The following is a 24,190-nucleotide window of genomic DNA, read 5'->3' on the forward strand; positions in this document are numbered from 1 at the left end:
AGTTATTTCTGTAGTGGTTGGGAGCCAGGTAAAAACAGTAAAAATCAAAAGATTTCCAATAAAATATATATAGAACAATAATGAAATTCTTATACAGACATTCTCAAAATGGGATAAGATTAGTTACATATGAAAGGATTTATCAAGCAAAGAATTGAATTTCTGATGATGTCACCTTCACAATGGATATGAAGATGCCCATACGAAATGTTGTCACCATTGGTACAACCTGAGTTATGGTAAACTATCCTGGAGTACAAAGGCAGTGTCTGCATTGTGGTTCATATGATCACTTGGGTTGTAACTGCTCCAAATCTAAATGTTTCAACTGCATGGAGATTGGACATATCACTAATAAATGTCTCAAATCTTGTCAGAAATGGAAAGTTCTGAACACTGTATTAACGCTTGTCCTTTTAAAACTTTTGCTGCAGTAGAGCCAATTAGAATATCGTATATATATCTGAGAGTCATAATGAAGAGTTCCTGGATCTTCCAATTCAGTCTAGTAAAGACAAACCAACGAGTAGAAGAAAGAAATTTTAAAACAAGAATACAGAAGAAGTTAGCAAATAGACCTTTAGCTGTATTCTTCAATAGACAATTCACTAAATTTCACAAAGAAAGGATTATCACTCAAATCTGCGTTGATTGATTCAATTCATTTAATTCAAATTTAATGAATGTACAATTCATTCATTCATACCAGTGTCGGCATGTATCATCTTTTTCATGACCCTGGCAAGATTTTAGCCACGTGCGGCACGTAGTTCTTGTTTTGCAAACATTTAAAATGACCATGTTCGCATTCTCCATTTTAAAAATGGAGAAAAACAAGTTTCATGCTGTATACTTCAATAGACAATTCACTAAATTCCAAAAGAAAGGACTATCACTCAAATCTGTGCTGATGGTAAAGACACGTCCACCACTTAAGACATCCTTAACTCCTTTCAAAAACACTACAAAAATCTGTTTGAAGACAATAGTACTGTTGGAACATTAATGGGTTCCTGTTCAAAAGAGGGTTGTTTGAAAAGTTTGGTAAATTTCCAACAGACAGGAACGCAATTCGTTCATTCATACCAGTGTCAGCACGTATCACCTTTTTCATGCCACCTGGCAAACTTTTAGCCATGTGCGACACGTAGTTCTCCTTTGGCAAGCATTTAAAATGACCATCTTCGCATTTTTCATAAAAATGGAGAGAAACGTAGTGGATGGCTGCGCAGATCAAAGTCGAGTACATGCAGCTCATGGGGACTCTGCACCAGCATTAAAAACTATTTATTTTTGAATAAATGAGTTTAAACGTGGTCGTAAGTACATCTAAGATGAAGAACGCTCCGGATACCCGACTGAGGTCACTATGAAGGAAATGATTGACAAAATCCATGGTATCATTATGAAAGGCCACCGATTGAAAGTGTATGAGATTGCTGCGATTGTAGGCATCTCAACTGAATGGCGTATAATATCCTGCACAAAAAATTGCACATGAAAAACCTGTGTGCCCGATGGGTTCTGCGATTGTGGACTGTTGATCAAAAACGTATAAGAAAAGACATTTCAACACAGTGTTTGATCTTTTCTTAGAAAAGATCAAACACTGATCTTCTTGAAAAGATCTCATTTGGCATTCCTGGTTAGAGTATTTTTCCTTCTCTCTTCTGGCTTGTCGTTGAAACTCTGCATTCAAATGCCATACTTTCTGCAAATTTCCTGTGGCCTTCATTTTCCTCCTTTCCTGAGTAGTTTTGATGGCATCTTCTGACAGCCATATCTGTTCTAATCATCTTGCTTAATACAATCTTAGTTAATACAATAAAGTACTTGATACCAATGCTATCGGTAGACCTTACTCAAGCATTTGATAATGTCTGGCATCCATTTCTGTTCCACACCTCCAGGAAACTGGTGTAGGTAAAAGGCTGCTATCTGTTATCAGAGGAGCCTATGCCAATTCAACTACCCAGCTCCTACTTAATGAGTTCCCATCATACCCGGTCAAAATTCAAAAAGGAACCAAGTAAGGTTGCCCTCTTAGTCCACTGTTCTTTACATTGTTTCTTGAACCTTTCTTACAGGAGGTCGACAACACACATGCTTTGCGAAGAATAACAGTTCCTTCAACTATGAAGGAAAATAAGGTATTAGCATATGCCGATGATGTAGTGGGCACTTTGAAGGATAATGATTCCATATATCTTTATTTGATACTTTGGAAAAATTTAGCAAGATCAGCAGATTAACTTCTAATGCAGACAAGAGAAAAGTAAAAGTTTTTGGAAAGTGGTATCTTGGAGGCATTCCTTTTGGTCTAAGCCCTAATTCAGAACCACTCATTATACTTGGAATTCCTTTCTCCCCTAACCCAATATTACCAGTTCAAGTACTTATATACAAAAACTTTGAAACCTTAGAAGGCTGTAAAATAGGACCACTTTTCTTTTCTTCTAAAGCCATAGTATTCAAAACCATAATCTTTCCTGCTTAGTTGTACATAATAAATATTACAGACATCACAGAAGCTGAAGAAAAGCAATTATATAGTAAGCCTGTGAAATGTTTTTTTGTCCAACTGATACCGAGAAATTAAAAAAGAATTTCTTCAACTATCAAAGAAGCATGGAGGATTTGGGTTTCCATCTTAAAATTCTGCAACTTAAGCAATGCGGCTTCAAAAATCTATAAAATATTGCAGACCAATCACACATGTGTATGATTATGACTATGGAAGAACAACCTAAATAAGCACTGATGGAGAAGAGATGACAGAAGCAAATAAAACAATCGTACTACTGAGTAACCACTTTGCAAGCATATATCATTCAAGTGAAGATACTGCTGTGACATGTGACAAAGACTTACGTGGGAACAGGAGTGGATGAATTGGAGGTTCATAGGATACTGTGGAATTTCAATGTAAATATGGCTGCGAGATTAGATAGGATATCAGATCACATTTTACAAGAATATGCAAGGAAACTGGAATGCCTCTGACTAGGCTCTTTAATTTAAGTCTCAGCTCTGGTAGAGTTCCAAGGAACTGGAAAGAGGACAAAATAATTCTAAGACTGCAGTAGCAAATTATAGACCAATCAGTATCTCAGGAGTGGTGGTAAAAGTACTAAAAAATTGGCCAAAAAGAGAATTCAAGAAAGGGTAGAAAAGAATATCATTCTCTATGAGGGGCAAGATGGCTTTGTGAAATTCCGATCATGCCTCAGTAATTTACTAACCTTTTATAATAGAATGACAGCTGAGTTTGATAAATGAAATGGCTGCATGATGATTCTGCTGGATGTTGCAAAGGTATCTGATAGAATATCACATTGAACTTTGTTATGCAAATTAGACCAAATGGGAATGGATATGACACTGGTTATGTGGATAAGAGAGTGGATGATGGATAGATATCAAAAAAGTGGTCCACATACTGGGCACTGAATTATAAACTTTTATTTAATACTGTGTTGGACCTCCTTTAGCCTTTTTTAACTGGCTCAGGTTTAACAGAAGAAGACTTGGCTCCCAGATCTGTTTTTCTAACATGTTCCATGCATTCTCAATGGGGTTCAGATCTGGCCTTCGTTGTGGCAAGGGAAGATGGTGGAAGTCACTGTCATGTTTGCTGAACCACTGCTGAATAATTCTTGCATGATGGACAGTAGCACTGTCATCCATGAAACAACCATCACCTACTGGATAAAAAGTAAATATTGCAGGATGGATTTGATCAGCAACAATGTTCAGATATTCCTTGGAGGACACCTGACCTTCCAGCAATATCAGAGAACCTGTTCCATAGCAACAGAACATGTCCCATGCCATGACACCACCTCTAGAACTTTGAGTTTTGTTCAGAAGGCAAGCTGGGTTCTTTGCTTCATAAGGCTCCCACCAAACTCTCTGCCTACCATCAATAGAGAACAAGGTGTACCATGACTCACCAGATCACATGAATTTTTTTCCAGTGTCCAGTCAAAGTGTTCCTGACATCACTATAGACAAACTTTCCAGATCTTTGCAGAAATCAATGCTTTCTGTGCAGGCATGTGACTGTCAATACTGATCCCATTCATTCCCTAAGCATAGTTTGGGATACCTGTTGGGAAAAGCCTTCATTAAATGTTTCAGTCAATTGATGCACACAGGCAGTGATTTCATTCCTGACATAATATTTTAGGACCACAGTTAAGCCCTCTTATATGAGTAATGTGGATTATTTTTCCACTGATTAAACACAATGGATATCACACCTTTTGAGAAACAGGTCTGCTCAGCTGTTTTCAAAATCGTGGCTCCATCCAGACAGGAACCCACAATAAGACCTTTATCAAACTCCAAAGGATCTTTTGTTGATCCCATTGTGATCAACACTATTGACGTTGCCTAGAACCTGTGATGAAGCATGTAACCAAGTATTTTGCATTTATGCTGTGTAAGTGACATTTACGTACATCTGCATAAAAGTTTCTAATTCGATGGCTGGCATGTGTATATGGAGGAGCAGAATCTAGGCAAAAGCAGGTGGCTAGTGATGTGCCACAAGCTTCCGTTCTAGGGCCACTACTGTTTAATTTGTACATAAATGGCAGGGGAAATAATATGAAAGAAAATGTTCAATCGTTTGCTGAAGGTCTAAAACTGAGGTGAGAATGAATAAATAGTCTGTCAATATGGGCAAAAGATAATGGGTATCAGTTTAAAGTAAAGCTATGCACTTTTTTATAGACTCATCTTGTTTAATTTTGATGGTATATATATTAGAACACAGAATTATAAGTAAATAATTATTTATTGACTTATTGCTGATATTTCGCTGGTGTTATAACCAGTATCTTCAGAGCACAAACACACAGTTTGTCACAGTACGCGAGACTACAACAACATGATGTAACAAAGGGACTAGTTTAACAAAACTGTAGCAACAACACAAAGACTAAAGTCCTAATTAGGTGCCCTTGTAGCAATAACACAAAGACTGAAGTCCTAAAAAAAAAAAAAAAAAGAGAGAGAAAGCAGGTACTAGTTATGTCTTAAGATGACTGTCTTCCAAATCTTAGGCAAATTTATATAGCCATAAGTTATCTTAAGACATAATAACTAGTACCTGCTTCTCTCTCTCTCTCTTTTTTTTTTTTTAGGACACTAATATATATATATTCATTTTTCTAAATTAACTGACTTAAAACCCGAGAATTATAACACAATGACATTTATTTGAAAAAACGCAACATGTTTCGTCAAGAATGACTTCATCAGGCGATAAGAACATAGAAAGATATTAAAAGACACTTAAATTAACATTGACACACTCTAAAGCTATACAATTATAAAGCCATAATATTCGACTGTAAATTACAGTTATTATGAGCTTGAATCAATTAAAGTCTCTATTTTTAGAAAGCCAACACACACAGACAGATATTTGCATGCGTCCTCCCATCACCATCCAGCGCAAAAGTTGGGTATTATATCAACTCTAGCGAACTGTGCAAGATCTGTACTGTCAGATGAAGAAGAACTGACAAAGGAACTACAACATCTTAAATGGACCTTTAAAAACAATGGCTACCCTCTAAAAAGTATTAACAGCCAATTATCCCGTCATCAACGTAGCAACGTAGAGACACAGGACGACTCCAAAGGTCATATCGTCTTGCCATATATCAGCACACTATCCAAAAAGCTGAGTAAAATTCTAAAGAAGTTTAATATAAAAACGTGCTTCTCGACTCTGCCAAAAATAAGATCACGCTTCAACAACTATAAACAACCTCACAACCTTCTACAATTCCCAGGTGTATACAAGGTCACTTGTGAATGCGGAAAGCCTTACTATGGGCAGACAGAGAAATCTATCTTACTACGTCTCGAAGAGCACCAGAGAGACATTGCTTATAAGAGAACCAGAGCAACTGCTCTGTCGGGCCATGTCCTGCTTTCAATAAACACGAACAACGAAAGCCACCAACATGAAATAAATTGGACATCAACTTCAAACCTACACATCTGCCATGATGAGATAGAGCGCCGCATTGTCGAGTCAAAAGAAATCGCCTTGGACCCTTTTCATTTGAATAATAATCTTAGCTATAATTTGCCTGACTCTTTCAACTCTACTATTATATACTGGAGATCGCGTGATTCACACACGCACAGGTGTACAACAATAGAACTTTAACTCGGACTGTAGTTCAAGCTCATAATAACTGTAATTTACAGTTGAATATTATGGCTTTATAATTGTATAGCTTTAGAGTGTGTCAATGTTAATTTAAGTCTCTTTTAATATCTTTCTATGTTCTTATCGCCTGATGAAGTCATTCTTGACGAAACATGTTGCGTTTTTTCAAATAAATGTCATTGTGTTATAATTCTCGGGTTTTAAGTCAGTTAATTTAGAAAAATGAACATATCCCAACCCCGAGTTAATAGTACTAATCATTTATATATATATATATATATTAGGATGTTAGTCTTTGTGTTGTTACTACAATTTTATTAAACTAGTCCCTGTGTTACACCTTGTTGTTGTAGTCTCATACTGTGACAAACTGTGTTTTTGTGCTCTGAAGATGCTGGTTATAACACTAGAGAAATATCAGCAATAAGTCAATAAATAATTATTTACTTATAATTCTGTGTTCTGATATATACCATCAAAATTAAACAACATGAACGACCAACACATAAGCCTTTCTACACATTTGGAATAGACTGATTACAAGCTGTGTACTAACTTGATGGAACTATACTTCCACAAAAAGAAGAAATCAGTGATTGGGGGGGGGGGGGGAACAGAAAGAGAGTTGAAGTTTAGAGGGCATACTGCTAAGGTTGACAAGGTAGTTCCTAATATTACTTGGCAATTGAATAACACACTAACAAGTAGAGATAAGGAAGTTGCTGCTCCACTTTACAAGGTCTTGATATGTTCACTTCTAAATTACTGTACATTACTGTGCTCAGGTCTGATCCTGTGGTTTCTCAGGGATGATGAAGTGGTGAAGAGGATTCACAGCAAGCGACCAAGATGGTGAGTGGGATGTGGAATGTACCCTATGAGTAGAGATTGAGGCTGTGTGAATTGCAGAAGTTACCTGTGTTGGACCCTACTCGTCTCAATCTATACTTTGGATCAGACATGTTAGTCACTATGATGTTCTTAAACAAAATAATAAGTTGCTAGTTGGTTTCTAATTCAAATATAGAGAAAATTTATATTTAAAGACTGCGCCACTCTATATCTGAATTAGTTCAAGAATTGAAGAAAAATCAACCTTCAACTATTTCTCCTTAAAATATATACTGGCCGAGTATACTTGACTTACTTAATTTACCCGCTTTGGTTCGAATATTTTATGAATGGTGCAGTAAAAGAGATTCAGGCAAAATGCAACTTTTGATTAACAAAAACAAACATTTAATTTTATAATCACAAATTATACACTTAAGATCAAAATACAAAACAAGTTATTATAAACACTTCAGCCTTTCTGATAATAAAGTCATGCAAACTCAGACAATGGTAATTCTGTTATCTGTAATACAGTCTTCTCACAGTTCCTTTTAGGTATTTAATAAAGTTCCTTAATGATCATTCACATCAATATCTCATAGTTCTTTAAGTTTTAAATAGAATAAAAATTGCAGTAATACCTCTTCACAAGCAAACACTTATAAATTTACACTTTAGCTAATTTCCGCAATAGTTACTGTTAGTATAAGGAAATTCTAGGATGAAACTCTCACGCTTCTCTGTATAGGAATATTAACGGTTGGAATAATCTTACCGATAATCTTTTTTCTTCACCTACTTATACGTAAACACTTTTTATAACTGTAAACACTTAAACAGTATACGGCACTCATTAAAATAATTCTTCTAAGCAATAACTGAATTAATCGTCGGTCACTATACACATAAACAAACGTTCTTGCATGAAGTACTACTAATCTCTTATGAATTAAGGCAATACACAATAATTCCTTAACTTGAGGTTTTATATGCACAGCTGTTCATTCTTCCTGCATTCATTTAATTCTTTAGGCAATATATTTCTAAGCACAGCTAACGGTAACTTCAACTTTACAGCCTCTACTATTCCCTAATAACTCTGTGCTTTGCTTCAAGGTTCTGTATGTCCTTGAAAGGTCGGCCCTGAAATTGAATCTCAACTCAAATATCGCTAGTCTATTTAGTAGTCACTCAGCTGTCTTCAGTAGCTATAATTGTTATTCTACAATTTATTAGCTAACCGCCTCTCGACTAGTAGACTTTATTAGCTGCTTGAGTGACTTGCCGACTCGCTATTATCGCACTGTGATTCCCGAATGCTCCGATTCCAACCTAATGCCAATCCTCTCCTTTCTCTCTCTCATCTTAATCTATCTAATCTCCCCTTAATTAATTAATAATTTCAGCGTTCGTCGCTTATATATCTGTTCTTCCCGCCTAAATTATTCTCGTGATTTCTTTCTAAAACTCTTTTCAATAAACCTTCTCCTCACGTGGTGTTCCAAAACATGCTCACTCATTACATACGTCTCCATGACAACAAAACAAAACATAATAAAATTGAGGTATTGCATAACGCTAAACTTCTACAAATAGGAATAAATAAAGAATATTTACATATCAATTAATGCGCAGTTAAAATATCAAATACAAATTCTTATAATATTAACATAGTAATAAATAAAATAGCTTAATAATATTTAAGTCTTTTCATTATTAATACATATATCTTTGATTAAATAATTAAATATTACATAAGGTTAAAAGTAGTTATATGAATATTAAATTATAAACAAGTGAATTACATTAAATAATATTTACAAGTCTAGCCTATGTGATGGAAGATCATGTTGGATTCTGAAACAAATAATAATTACTCCAATCTCTATATAATCAGAATCCAACACCTGATAGGCAAAAAAGAGGGGATATGATAGAAATATTTAAGTCACTTAACAGGTTTTATAGGACTGATGCAGGAAATATGTCTCAGCACTTGGCTACAGGTACAAGATCGAGAGGTTATTCCTTGAAGTTGAGTAAAAAGTGTGGTTACTTTTGGTGTGAGGACTAGATTTTTCTTGCTTAGAGAGTTGGGAATGAATTGAATGGGTTGACAGAGTTAATTGTGAGTGCTTTGTCTGTTAATGGGTTCACGGAGAAGTATGATAGATTTGTGTGGATAGTTTTGGATCTCCCATAATAAGTCTTTCGACTTCACTGAGGTGTCCATACACTAATAATAATAGTAATCAGGATGGCTTGAAGGGTGATATACATTTGTCAGCTGAGTATGCTAAGTTTGGGTGAGTTGTAGGAAACATATCTGATACCAATTCTCTGTAAGCTGATGACTCATAAAAACTAATTGCATGTACAATTGTTAATATATAATAGATTAATAGTTCTAAGTGCAAAGTAGGGCAATTTGGACTGAGATCATTGCTAACATTATGATAATTTGCTATAAGTAGCCAATGAAACTAGAGACTAAGGATTATAGTGAGAATTAAAGTTCAGGAACCACACAGCTAGGAAGGATACTGTATCACATTGGATAACTGCAATGTTGAAGAGAACACTAACTTAGAAGAAAATATAAATTATTCTTTAATAACCTTTGACATGACCATATCTGAACTAATATGTGCAGATATAGTCAACTGGGTTCCACAGAAATAGCAAGTCAGTTGAAAAGATCCAACTGTAGGTAATCAAGATAGCTAGCATGTTATCTTCATTACCCATGTGGAAATGATTATGAAGATAGATTGAAAAATATGGTCTTCAAAATTCAAAATTGAGTAATAGAGAAAGAGAAATAGAAACATACAATAGGAGGATCTTACAGTGCATGCCCCCATCCCCCACAAGATTTTGCAGCTCAAGGCATGGGAGGCAGGAGATAGAACTCAGGGTAAATCCTGAAATATAGGAAGATGCAAGTTCCATTTTCTTCTAATGGTGTATGCATTTGTGTGTGCTTACAACATCCAATGGGCTTCCCAACAGATGCCATAAGTGCACATTCATTTAACGAACTTTAAAAAGATATTTTTAAATGCTAAGTTGTTTTAAAAATTACTTACCAATTATCATTTTTTCATCACTCTTTTCTTCTATTAGCAAGAGCTCCTTTTTCATTAAATCCATCTCCTTTTCCTTTCCTATTTCTGCTGATTTTAAAGATTCAACTTGATGACATGCAATATCTGCAACTTCTTTCAGCTGTGATATCTCTTGTTGTAAAATCAGTTGTGACTCCTCCAGTTCACTAATTCTTTGCTTATCTGCTTCATGAATTTCATGTGTTACACAATCTGTCAAAGAGTAATAATAGCAATTTCAATTCATAACCTAAAACTATACGCAGAAGAAAATTATTATGTTAAGACTTCTGTCATGAACTTTATGCACTCATATAACTGAAACACTTAAACCAGAGGTTGGAAAGATGTTAAAAAGTTTGGATAAGACAGGAAGAGAATTTTTCTTTAATGCAGAAAAAATAAATTATACAGTAACAGAAGTAGAAAGGAAGAATCTGATTAAATCAATAAGAAAGAAAGATTGTAAATGGCAGTCAAAAAAAAAAAAAGACTACTCAAATGGTTAAAAAAAATAAATTTCAGAGAAACAAAGAAAGCTTCAGACAATTGAATGAAGATTTTCTGAAAGAAGCAACAAAACAAAAAAATTGCATTTCCTTTACCTGCTTTGACTATTTATAATTCTTTGAGAGCTATTAATTCTAGTTGAGGAATAATTCTAGGCGATAATTTAGTTCTGAGTAACATAACAGAAGTTTGAATGTGAATAAGGTTTGTAGAATATCTTGAAAGATGGCATAATCCCTTCTCAATCTGGACTGTAATGTCCACTTTTGGATATTCTCTGGAGACAAGGCAAAATTAAAACTTCTCATTAAAAGGTTGTTTTCAATATGAGATAAAACTTTAGAAGACAAATTATTTACGACTTTCACGTGGTCTAGATGTCTTTGGTGTTTTCCTTTTTTTTCCAGCTGAAGCCAGTTGAATTTTTTGTTTAAATTATATTTTTTACTATTGAAAACAGATAAGGCTTTATTGGATTAAGTCTGATTACAATGTTCTACACTTATGCTTGTAGTAACAATGCTAGTTCAACGTGCATGGCAAAAGTATCTTGATTAATTTTTGAATGCTTCAATCTAGTGGTCGAGATTCTTTCTATTAAAATTGTGTTCTCCTATAGATCCTGTCTTCTTTGTGCGAATGGGACGTATGTTTTAGGGGCAATTTCGGGGTTGAGTGTGCTGTAGTGTGGGTTATGCAACCCGCACTATAAATTTTACAGCAATTTGACCGTATGCATGGGAAAGTGTCCACAAAAAATTTTCTGGGGGGGGGGGAAAGCTTGGAGACAAATAATTACATCAATAAATTTTTATAATTATTGATTTTATTAAATAATTACATCAATAAATATCTTTTAGCAGTTTTTAATGTAATTATTTGTCGATGTAAACTATAAATACATTATTTTCATTTTACATTGATTTTAAAGATCTTTAATTCTTGGGGAAAAAAAGTAGACAACAGAATCAGCAAAGCTGGTATGGTGGGAAGTCAACTGAATAAATTCATATGGAATAAGAGAGAAATTAGTCGGAACACTAAATTAGCTGTATACAAGACAGTATTCAAAACAGTTTTAATTATAGATCTGAGAGCTGGGTCAGAAGTAAAACACTTGACTAGAGACCGCAGATATGAGAGTCCTGAGAAAGATTAGAGGCGTGAACAGATGGCATCAATGGCAATATCATATTAAAAACGAAGATATTAGGAAAGAACTTGACATTGTCAGCATCCAGGAATGCGTTAGCCGAGCTAATCTCAGGTGGTATGGTAGAGAACACTAGCAAAACAAGTGTTCTCTGCCAGGTTGGCAGGAAAACGACCCAGAGGAAGACCAAGATATAGGTGGATTGATATGGTACAAAGTGCCTTAGACGATAGAAATATAAGATCTGATAATGATGGAGATTTGACAAGATTTAACACAACTGATTTGGAGGAAAATTGTAGATAGGAAGTTAGTAATGATGTAATTTTTTTCATGTAATACTATCATATCCTGTACACCCCTTGAGGGTACATGGCAGGAATTTGATGATGATGAAAAGTATTCAGAATTAATACAGTTTTTAGCACAATTTCATATATAAAAAAATTGACTGGCATATTTTATTAAAAATCAACTACTTAATCCCAAAATCCTGAATTAAATTATTTCAAGTTTAAAAGCAAAAAAATCACAAACTAACAAGTAAAATAATATTAAATTACATACACTTACCTTTTAAAATGTATTTTTCTGTTTAAATTTGTTTCACTATAAATTTACAATTCACACTTCACTCAGTGACTCACTAGACACAGAGCGAAAATGAACGGGTCTCTGTTCACAACAGCATTGAACATTTTTTTCACAAATCAGAAAAAGATGAATCAAAAACAGGAACATGGAACACGTGTTCTATGGCTATCCCACCGTGGGACGAAACAGGCCAACCCATAATAAAATTTTAAGACAGATAAAGCGTCCCAGGGTCGAGGGTATAAAATTACATATCGTAATCACCTTTACGATTATAATTTGTGGAATTTTTTACTTGATCATGGGGAAAGTGCCCCATTTGCCTCCCCCCTCTGCAGACTCCCATGACTGTATGATTGCATCTTTATCGATGTATGACAATTCTGAGAGTGCATAGTGCATCAGTGCTCATCTTAATTGGTCTAATGCAATTAATTGCAGGATAACTGAATACTGCTGTGTAGAGTTGGGGAACAATCTGCTTGTTTTAGGAACAACGATGAAGGAGAATGCTATATTTGGATAGTATATCTAAAATACTCAAAGATGAAACTATGTGAACCATCATTTATAAGACATGTAAGAATAGGAAAGAATAAGTGTGAGTAGAAACACTTTTATTAATGGTAAACGAATTATTAATAATTATCATTTGTGATTTTTTTTTTTTTTTGAAAAAAAAAAAATAATAATAATAATACTGAAGATGGTAAATTAAATATAGAAATAGACAACAGAATCAGCAAAGCTGGTATGGTGGGAAGTCAATTGAATAAATTCATATGGAATAGGAGAGAAATTAGTCGGAACACTAAATTAGCTGTATACAAGACAGTGTTCAAACCAGTTTTAACTTATGGATCTGAGAGCTGGGTCAGAAGTAAAACACTTGACCAAAGACTAGAGACCGCAGATATGAGAGTCCTGAGAAAGATTCGAGGCGTGAACAGATGGCATCAATGGCAATATCATATTAAAAATGAGGATATTAGGAAAGAACTTGACATTGTCAGCATCCAGGAATGAGTTAGCAGAGCTAATCTCAGGTGGTATGGTCACTTAAATAGAATGGGAGAGGAAAGATTAGCAAAACAAGTGTTCTCTGCCAGGTTGGCAGGAAAACGACCCAGAGGAAGACCAAGATATAGGTGGATTGGTAGGGTACAAAGTGCCTTAGACGATAGAAATATAAGATCTGATAATGTTGGAGTCTTGACAAGTAACAGACTGATTTGGAGGAAAATTGTAGATAGGAAGTTAGTAATGATGTAATTTTTTCATGTAGTACTATCATATCCTGTACACCCCTTAAGGGTACATGGCAGGAATTTGATGATGATGATCATCATCATCATCATTTGTGATATGTGTGTCCTATAAGTTGCTTGGTACAGTGAATAGCACACAATCCTATAAAGTCTAAACATGAATAAGTGAATTTATGATGGCATAATTTAAAAAAAAAAAAAAGTATGAAGAGAGAGAGTATTGGTGGAGCAAGCTCCCTCACTATTCTTGATATTTTCTCATAATGTAAAACACAGCTCCTAGGAGATGTATTACTGTTTTACATTATAAGGAGAGGTCACTACCCAGACCGGTTTCAACCTTTTTTGTGGTCTCATCAGTGAGTAGGTAGACCTGGAAGATATCAAAGCTTAGTGAAAAGAACTTACATACCTTCACTATACAAATGCCATAAAGGTGTAATTATATTTTAGTAAAGATAAAAAGCCAAAAGGCTAGTTTTCTGGCACCTTAATATAGAAAATAAGGGGATAAACCATCCTTTGTTGTTTTACAGCCAGTAAGCGAAACTAAAGATCGATAACTACGATCTATATAAGTTTCATGCCGAAAAACTATCGGCGAAGGCATCTCCTAGGAGCTGTGTTTTACATTATGAGAAAATATCAAGAATAGTGAGGGAGCTTGCTCCACGTTTACTTCAAATTGCCTTCGCCGATAGTTTTTCGGCATGAAACTTATATAGATCGTAGTTATCGATCTTTAGTTTCGCTTACTGGCTATAAAACAACAAAGGATGGTTTAGCCCCTTATTTTCTATATTAAGGTGCCAGAAAACTAGCCTTTTGGCTTTTTATCTTTACTAAAATATAATTACACCTTTATGGCATTCGTATAGGGAAGGTATGTAAGTTCTTTTCACTAAGCTTGATATCTTCCAGGTCTACCTACTCACTGATGAGACCTCAAAAAAGGTTGAAACCGGTCTGGGTAGTGACCTCTCCTCATAATGTAAAACAGTAATACATCTCCTAGCAGCTGTGTTTTACATTATGAGAAAATATCAAGAATAGTGAGGGAGCTTGCTCCACCTTTACTTCGAATTGCCTTCGCCGATAGTTTTTCGGTAGGAAACTTATATAGATCGTAGTTATCGATCTTTAGTTTCGCTTACTGGCTATAAAACAACAAAGGATGGTTTATCCCCTTATTTTCTACATTAAGGTGCCAGAAAACTAGCCTTTTGGCTTTTTATCTTTACTAAAATATAATTACACCTTTATGGCATGAGAGAGAGTAATGCTGGAATAAATATGGTTTGATAGAGCAGCAACAAATCATCTTGTAAAATTTGTTGCATATGTTATGTGTATTTCTCTGGTTTGTGTATATTTTGCTCCATTTTCCAAGAATTTTATTTTGTTCTACACTTCCGAAAATCCGATCTCTTATAAGCCATCCTAAGCCTAAGCATCACAATCTGAAATGTCCTGGTGTATATAAATTATGGTGTGACCGTAATGTTCCTTATTATGGTCAAACTAATAAGTCTATTGAACTTCATATGGAGGAACATAAAACAGACATCTCCTATAAAAGATCACATGCCAGTGCCTTATCCAGCCATATTCTCTTCTCTAACAATCCTCATGATGATTTTTAAGGTCACTCAATTTCCTGGGATAGATCTGAAAACATTTTCCGCTGCCATGATGAATTTGAAAGAAAGATAGTGGAATCCAGGGAGATTGTTCTTAATCCTGAACATTTAAACAACAATTTAAGCTATAACATCCCTGATAGCCATACTGCTGTTATTCAGTACTGGTGTTCTCGAGAGTCTGCTACCACGCATACAACAAACAATGGCACGTAAAATAGAACAACTTGGATGTTAATACAACATTTTTTATTTCAATTATGTACTGCAATTTATCTGTGCTTCTCAGTTTTTTAGAATCTTCAGGTTTTATTATTGTTTCCTCTTCCTAAAAAGATACCTGATGAAGGCTTTTTACAGCCTTCATCAGGTATCTTTGAAACTAGTTGTGTTTTTTATCATTAAAGCTTTTAATTGGTTTTTTAGTCATTAAATATCTTTCTAAATGTATCAAAGTAACTGAGTCAATGCTCATGAATACATGTGTGTGTGTGTGTGTGATCTACTGACAAAAGGTCACTAGATAGATAGCACATTAGTGCCATGTGTAGGCAAGAGGAATAGAAGAAAAGAGGTGTCTGTTTACATTTTGCTTAAACAGATACTGAGGGTTGTAATCGTTGGAGTAGACAGAGTTGGGGAAGACTGTTCCAAAGGACAGAAGTACATGGGATGAAGGGGCAGAAGTGAAGATAGTTCTGTGAGTTTCAAGATAGAGTGTAAAAGGGTGTTGTTTTAATGTGGCTCTAGTTTTAATGATTTCAGATGAAAGTGAACGAATAATAGTGGGTAATTCAGCAGAGCACTGTCCATGAAAATATCTGTGTAAGAGACACATGTCAGAAACTGAATCTGAGAGACTGATGATTAATTAGCCAGAATGCCCTCTTCTGGATAGAATCGAGCAATCTTAGAGGATTTTGGTGCATCACCTCCAAATATGGGAGCATTATTCCATTGCTGGGTGGATTTGGACTTTGTATAGAATTAACAGTTGTGAAGTGTCTTGTGGAAAAAAGTACACCAAGTTTTTGGTGGCTGCAGAAGCTATAGTTGAAATGTGGTTGTACCAGGAAAGATCAGAGGTGCAAGTCAGTCCAAGCAGAGAATTCTGATTGTTTGGATATCTCAGTATTACTGAAGGCAAGGGGGAGGGATGTGAGCTCTTTCTTGCAAGAGATCAGACAGGCCTGAATTTTGGTGGCATTGAAGTTTACAAGGTAGTCCTTGCCCCACTAGGATATACAAGGGTGGTCTGAAAAGTTCTCAGCCTAACAATGAAAAAACTTACTGAAATAAAGAGCCAAAAGGCTTCACTTCGGTGATGTAAAATTATTTAAATTATAATATCCCCTTAATTTACTTAATGAAAAAACTAATTTATAACTTCAAACTTATTTTTATTTTTCCACATCATTTCCCTTAAGCCTAATACATTTATTCCAGCGATGCTCCAGTGCCATTATCCCATCCCTGTAGTGATTCTCAGTAAGATCTGCAAAATACCTCTCTACAGCTGCATTCACATCTTGATTCAAAGAAAAATGCTGACCAGCAAGGAAGAGTTCTATTATTATTATTATTACGTAACACTTCCAGGAAGTCCGAAGACTCATCGAGGGAGGGCACTTTACAACTCTCTGTCTCCACTACTCAATCCTCCAACTACAACGAACTACAACTACCGTCATTATATACACCAATGCCGTCTACCACCCATCATCACCACTAGTATTTTCATAGACAATCACGAACATCAATACCCATGCCAGGATTCGAACCTGCAGCCTTTTGATTGGAGGCAGATATGCTGACCACTCAGCCAATCAGGCCAGTTTTAGTTTTGGGAAGAGACAGAAGTCAGAGAGAGCCAAATCTGGGGAATAGGGTGGATGTTTCAACAATTCATAGTGCAGATCCCTTAATTTTCCCATTGCCAAAACACCTTTGTGGGCAGGTGCATTGTCCTGATGAAAGATGATATTTTTCTTCTGTAAACAGGGTCGTTTCTCACAAATTTTTTCATCTAGTCTAGTAAAAATATAGAAATAATATTCCCCAGTTACTGTTTTACCTTTTCGAGATAATTAATAAACAAAATGCCTTTAGCATCCCAAAACACCGATGCCATGAACTTTCCTGCTGATAGAACCGATTTTGCCTTCTTTGGTGCTGAACAATTGGTTTCTGCCCACTGTTTTGACTGTTGTTTGAATTCTGGTGTGTAATGGTGAATCCAAGTCTCATCCATAGTAATAAACCAACACACAAAATCATTTTTTATTCTTGTTAAAATGCTCCAAGCACTGTTCAAAAATTTTCATTATGGTGCCTTTTTGATCTGCTGTGAGCAAGCGCTGCATCCATCATGCAAAATATATCCTACATGTTGTTTTGAAATGACTATAGTCTCAGCAATTTCATGCACTTTGACTTGCCAGTCATCCAATACCATATTATGCACTTGATCAATGATATCTGGTGTTGTTACACTTTTTTGGATGTCCTTCACGTGGAGCATCTCATCATCATCATCATCATCATCAAATTCCTGCCATGTACCCTCAAGGGGTGTACAGGATATGATAGTACTACATGAAAAAAATTACCTCATTATGAATTTCCTATCTACAATTTTCCTCCAAATCAGTCTGTTACTTGTCAAGACTCCAACATTATCAGATCTTATATTTCTATTGTCTAAAGCACTTTGTACTGTATCAATCCACCTATATCTTGGTCTTCCTCTGGGTCATTTTGCTGCCAACCTGGCAGAGAACACTTGTTTTGCTAATCTTTCCTCGCCCATTCTGTTTAAGTGACCATACCACCTGAGATTAACTCTGCTAACGCATTCCTGGATGCTGACAATGTCAAGTTCTTTCCTAATATCCTCGTTTTAATATGATATTGCCATTGATGCCATCTGTTCATGCCTATAATCTTTCTCAGGACTCTCATATCTGTGGTCTCTAGTCTTTGGTCAAGTGTTTTACTTCTGACCCAGCTCTCAGATCCATAAGTTAAAACTGGTTTGAACACTGTCTTGTATACAGCTAATTTAGTGTTCCGACTAATTTCTCTCTTATTCCATATGAATTTATTCAATTGACTTCCCACCATACCAGTTTTGCTGATTCTGTTGTCTATTTCTATATTTAATTTACCGTCTTCAGTAAAAATCGTGCCTAAATAGCTGAAATGTTTTACTTGTTCCACAGGTTCTCCATTCACAACACAGTTGACATTTTCAATGATTCTGCCTATTTTCATTGTCTTTGTCTTTTTATTGCTGATCTTCATACCATATCTATTACAACAGCTATTCAATTCAGTCAGAGAATCTTGCAGACTTGTAGCAGATTTATTTAGAAGTATAATATCATCCGCATAAAGCAAAGAGCTGACATTAACATCTCCAATTTTGATATCATGTTTAATACCACTTTCCTTCATAATGTGATCCATATAGATAATGAATAACAGAGGGGATAATGAACATCCTTGTCTCACACCAGATTTAACATTAAACCATCTTCCAGTACTTCCTTCAATTCTAACTGCTGACTTACAACTCAAATAAAGACTAAGTACTGCTTGATATAATGCCCCATTGACACCATATAACTGCAGCGTATTGAATAGCTTCTCTCTTGGCACCTTGTCATATGTCTTTTCCAAATCGACAAAACTTAAATACAGATCTTTGTTATATTCCCAGGCTTTCTTGACTATTTGTCGTAAAGTGAAGATCTCATCCTGCCAGCCTCTATTTGGCCTGAATACAGCTTGTTCTTCACCAAGCTTTTCTTCCACAATTCTTCTCAACCGTTTCTCAAGTATACTTGCATAGATCTTGCCAGGAACACTCAGTAGGGAAATACCTCTGACATTCAGTTTTATTTCCCTTTTTATATATGGGTACTATGAGAGCTCTGCTCCAATCATCGGGAATTCGTCCCTCTGTCCAGGCTTTCTGAACTATGCAGTGCAGCCACTGTAAGACTCTTACACCACCATACTTCAGCATTTCTGGTCGAATATCATCTACTCCTGCTGCTTTTCCACATTTCAAGCCTTTGATGGCTTTTTCTACTTCTAGTATGGATATGTATTCCTGACTGCATGCCTGGTCAGTGTTTTTTTACCACTGTGCTGTCATCACTGCTTGTTTCATTTAGCAGTTTTTCAAAGTAATTACTCCATACTTCAAGGATATCTTTTTCTTCCGTTTTCATGTCACCTTTATCATCTCTAATTCCTTTTACAGCACTCTTTCCTCCATTCTTAAGCTTCTTCAACAACCTCCAGAATATTTTGTCACCTTCTTGATATTTATTTTCTATATTCTTGCCAAAGTCCTCCCATGACTTTTGTTTAGCTAGTTTTACACAGTGTTTAGCATTCTTGCATTTGTCTCTATATTCTCTAAGAGCACAAGCTGACTTATTTGACAGGAACTTTTGGTATGCTTTCTTCTTTTACTTCACTGCCTCTTTAACTCCCTGTGTCCACCAGGGAGTTCTGATTTTTTTATCCTTACAGATAACCTCACCATATGCCTCTCTGTCAGAATCAATCAATGTTTTCTTCAGAGTTTGCCACTGAATCTCCAAGGTTTGATTCCTGTTCTCAAACTCTTTCATTTTTTCTTCAATAATCTTTGTGTATTTTAGCCTACAGTTCACATCTGAGAGCTGCTCAACTTTTATTCGCTTTAAAACATTCTTACATGTTATTCTTTTCAATATGAAATTTAATTTTATCGTGCTCAAGACTAAATAGTGATCACTTCCAATTTCAAATCCTCTGTACACTCTGGTGTCCTGCACCAGGGAGAAAACATCACTATCAACAATAACATAGTCAATGAGACTTTTCTTATTCCTAGCCTCTTCTCTCCATGTGAATTTGTGCACATTTTTATGTTGGAACATGGTGTTAGTAATAACCAGTCCATGTCCTGAGCAGAAATCCGACAGATATTTGCCATTATTATTAGCTTTGCTCTTTTCTCCAAATTTTCCCAAAATATTTTTGTATGTCTCACAATCATTTCCTACTGTGCTATTTAGATCCCCAACAAAGACCAACTTTTCATTTTTCATTGTGTCAGTTGCTTTTTCTAAAGCGTCAAAAAATTCCTCCACTTCTACCTTAGTAGAACCTTCTGTGGGACCATAGGCACAAATAAGTCTCATTGTCCAGTTCCCCATTCTCATATTTGCCCACATTACTCTACTTGAGACTGACTGCCATTCAAGAAGATTAGCCTCGTATTTTGTGTTGAATACTATGGCTACTCCTTCTTTTCCTTGATTGTTATTGCCTGAATATAACATTTTGTATTTATTGCTCAGAAAGATCTCACCAGTTTTGGTCTTTTTTGTTTCAGTCACCCTTATTATGTCGATCTGGTACTTATCTAATTCCTCAGCTAGCTCCATTTCTTTGCCATTCAGGCTTCTTACGTTGATAGTACCGATCTTTAACTCTGGTGATGTTGAGTTGGGGTTTGTTTTCAGATTTGTTCCAGTAGCTGACTTTTCGCTGTTCGCCCTGGTTCCCTGGCGAAAACAACGGGGGCCTTGTTTAACCGGGCGACGCCCCAGCCGGCATGAAATTTTGTCATGTTGTACCATCATTTTTTATTTTGGTTTAACCAATAAGAATACAATTTGGTCGGCTAAATCCCAAATTGCCAGCCCATCCTCGTTCGTTCAGTATCAAAGTAGATACCCAACAGGGTGCACCACGAGAAGGTGAGGATTGGACATTAGGTCAGAAGCCCTGGTCGGTTCTCCGCATTCCTTTAAAGGCTATGTGGAGGTCTCCTCTCAGTTATACAGCTTTGACCCTTAAGCACCCCACATCGTGGAGCATCTTCAAGGCTGATATGGCTACATTTAAACCTGGCAGCCCACTTCTTAATTGTAGAGAATGAAGGAGGTGTGTGCCCATAAACTTTTATGAACTTTGAATGAATTTCTTTTGCCATTAAACCTTCTTTTACAATGAATTTTATAACTGCATGATACTCAATTTAATCCATTTCAAGGGATACCTACAACACTTTTGCTTCATACATCTGTATAAAACAAACAACTTGATAGAATGACTTGCAATTTCACATGGATGCATATGACAGATGTACCAACTTAGGGGAAAAAAAAAAAATCTTGCCAATAGTGTTGCCATCTATGGTCGATTCCAAGAACATTTCAGACAACTCTTGTAGCTAGAAGATCTGAATTCAGGTTGTTGATCATGGTAAATCTTGAGGATTCTAATATTTGAGCACTACAAGGTTTGTCTAATTAAAAGTCTGGATATAACTTTACACTTATTAACAGTGAAATAGCATCATTATTCTTCAGCCCAGAGCACTAACCTATTCAAATTCTCTTATAACAACAACACATCATAATTTCCTGATATTACTCTTCTTAATTTAGCATCATCAACAAACAACTGAATGTCTCCTTTCACACTGTAACTATATCATTAATATATATGTTAAACACCAGTGGTCCAAGAACAGAACACTGTGGCACCCCACTTGTCACCTTCCTTTTCTGGGACACTGCCCCACTATACAGAACTCACTGGATCCTATTAGTCAACAAGCTTTGTAACCAAGCTACTAAATGACTATTCAACCCCATCTTATGAAATTTCAACAGCAGTTTTTTATGTGGGATCAATATGCTAGTCACTATAATAATTAGTTTAATCCTTTATCCAAGTGTAAGCAAACAAAGTTTGCGCTTGAAAATATCTTCAGGACTGAGGTAAGGTAGTGCAACACCAGGCAACTCTGAGCAAAGGTGGTCCAAGCTCTCAGCACTCCTTGTCTCAGTATTTCCCATAATGTAAAGCACATCTCCTTGCAGACATGTATACTGTTATGCATTAAGGGAAGGGCCACTACCCAGACCGGTTTCGACCTTTATTGAGGTCTCGTCAGTGGGAGGCAGACACAAACGTGGAGATACTAAGGCAGAAGCAATAGGAGAGGTCATATTTACCTATAGGAGTTGCCAACAGGTGTACCACCTTATTATTGAATTACTCTGGATTTAGAGAAAGATGTTGGAAGTTTATTTTGCACTTGGTTAGACTATAATAAATTTAGTTTAATCCTTTATCCAAATGTAAGCAAACAAAGTTTGCGCCTGAAAATATCTTCAGGACTGAGGTAAGGTAGTGCAACACCAAGCAAAGGTGGACCAAGCTCTCATCACTCCTTGTCTCAGTATCTCCCATAATGCAAAGCACATCTCCTTGCAGACATGTATACTGCTATGCATTAAGGGAAGGGCCACTACCCAGACTGGTTTTAACCTTTATTGAGGTCTCGTCAGTGGGAGGCAGATCCAACCATGGAGATACTTAGGCAGAAGCAATAGGAGAGGTCATATTTACCTATAGGAGTCGCCAACAGGTGTACCACCTTATTATTGAATTACTCTGGATTTAGAGAAAGATGTTGGAAGTTTATTTTGCACTTGGTTAGACTATAATAAATTTAGTTTAATCCTTTATCCAAATGTAAGCAAACAAAGTTTGCGCCTGAAAATATCTTCAGGACTGAGGTAAGGTACTGCAACACCAAGCAAAGGTGGACCAAGCTCTCATCACTCCTTGTCTCAGTATCTCCCATAATGCAAAGCACATCTCCTTGCAGACATGTATACTACTATGCATTAAGGGAAGGGCCACTACCCAGACTGGTTTCAACCTTTATTGAGGTCTCGTCAGTGGGAGGCAGATCCAACCGTGGAGATACTAAGGCAGAAGCAATAGGAGCACACCCACACTGCTCTCTCAAAAGACTTCCATTCTCATCAATCATCGTTTGTATTCCATCTCTAACCAGCCCCTTTAACAACTTCACCACTACACTTGATATACACAATGGCCTACATTTTGATATTACTGACTTGGATTCTTTCTTATGAAGTGGCAGTATGTTTCCTTCTTTCCACTTTTCTGGGACACTTCCTGTTTCCAAACTTCTGTTGGATAACTCAGTCAAAGGTACATATCCATATTATTATTATTTGTCATCTCCAGGGAGTCTAAAGACTCATCGAGGGAGGGCATTTGCTCTACAGCTCTGTCTTCACCACTCACAATCCACCAGCTGACTGCAACCACACCAATGGCATCTATCGCTGACCACCACCAGTATTTCCACAGACAATCACAAACATCCATGCCCACGGCAGGATATGAACCCGCAGCCTTTTGGCTGGGGAGCTGATAAGCTAACCACTCGGCCAGCCAGGCTGGCCATATATATGGTGATATCCCATCCAATACCAAGAATATGACAGTATGGAAGTGCTGACAAGTATTAGACTAATTTGAAGGAAAATTGTTGATAGTAGATTGTTACTGATATAAACTTAATCATGTGGTGCAGTCATAGTAGCCTGAACACCCTCTGAGAGTACATATCAGGAAATTAATGATGATATTAAGAATAGATTATATATCAGTGATCCCTACCTTACAGTATTGAAATGAAGATGAATAGTAGTGACAAGGAAGCAACAAGGTTTAAACTTTAAGAAAACTGATTCTGAGGGTATGAGAACAGAAACAGATAATAAATGTTGTAAACTGGGTAACTAAAGTATACTCCAGGTAATAGAACAAGGGGAAAACACATCAACAGCAAACAGGATGCATTTAAGGATATTGTACATAATAAAATGATTAAATTTATTTACATTTCAAAACATGACTGGAGTTCAATGGATGAGCAGTTAAGTTTTGAAAGAAATGTGACATAAGAATAAACCTCTGAAAAATCAGAGGACAAGCATAATAAAAACAAACAGGGCAACAATTATTATTAATAAAATCATTAAGTGGGATTATAA

General features: G+C 36.0%; 1 protein-coding gene across 1 annotated transcript in view; it reads right to left on the minus strand.

Moving 5' to 3' along the window:
- LOC150093712 (centrosomal protein of 290 kDa-like) overlaps positions 1-24,190 on the minus strand; it is a 462,999-nt gene that overhangs the window by 69,236 nt on the left and 369,573 nt on the right. The window contains exon 23 of the mRNA XM_090412505.1: positions 10,117-10,347. Coding sequence (XP_090268631.1) covers positions 10,117-10,347 — 231 coding nt within the window. The remainder of the gene's footprint in view (positions 1-10,116; positions 10,348-24,190) is intronic.

This window comes from Typopeltis vanoorti, chromosome 23 (assembly GCF_054136105.1).
Source record: "Typopeltis vanoorti isolate ZY-2024b chromosome 23, IOZ_Tvanoo_1.0, whole genome shotgun sequence".
NCBI classification, from domain to species: Eukaryota; Metazoa; Arthropoda; class Arachnida; order Uropygi; family Thelyphonidae; genus Typopeltis; species Typopeltis vanoorti.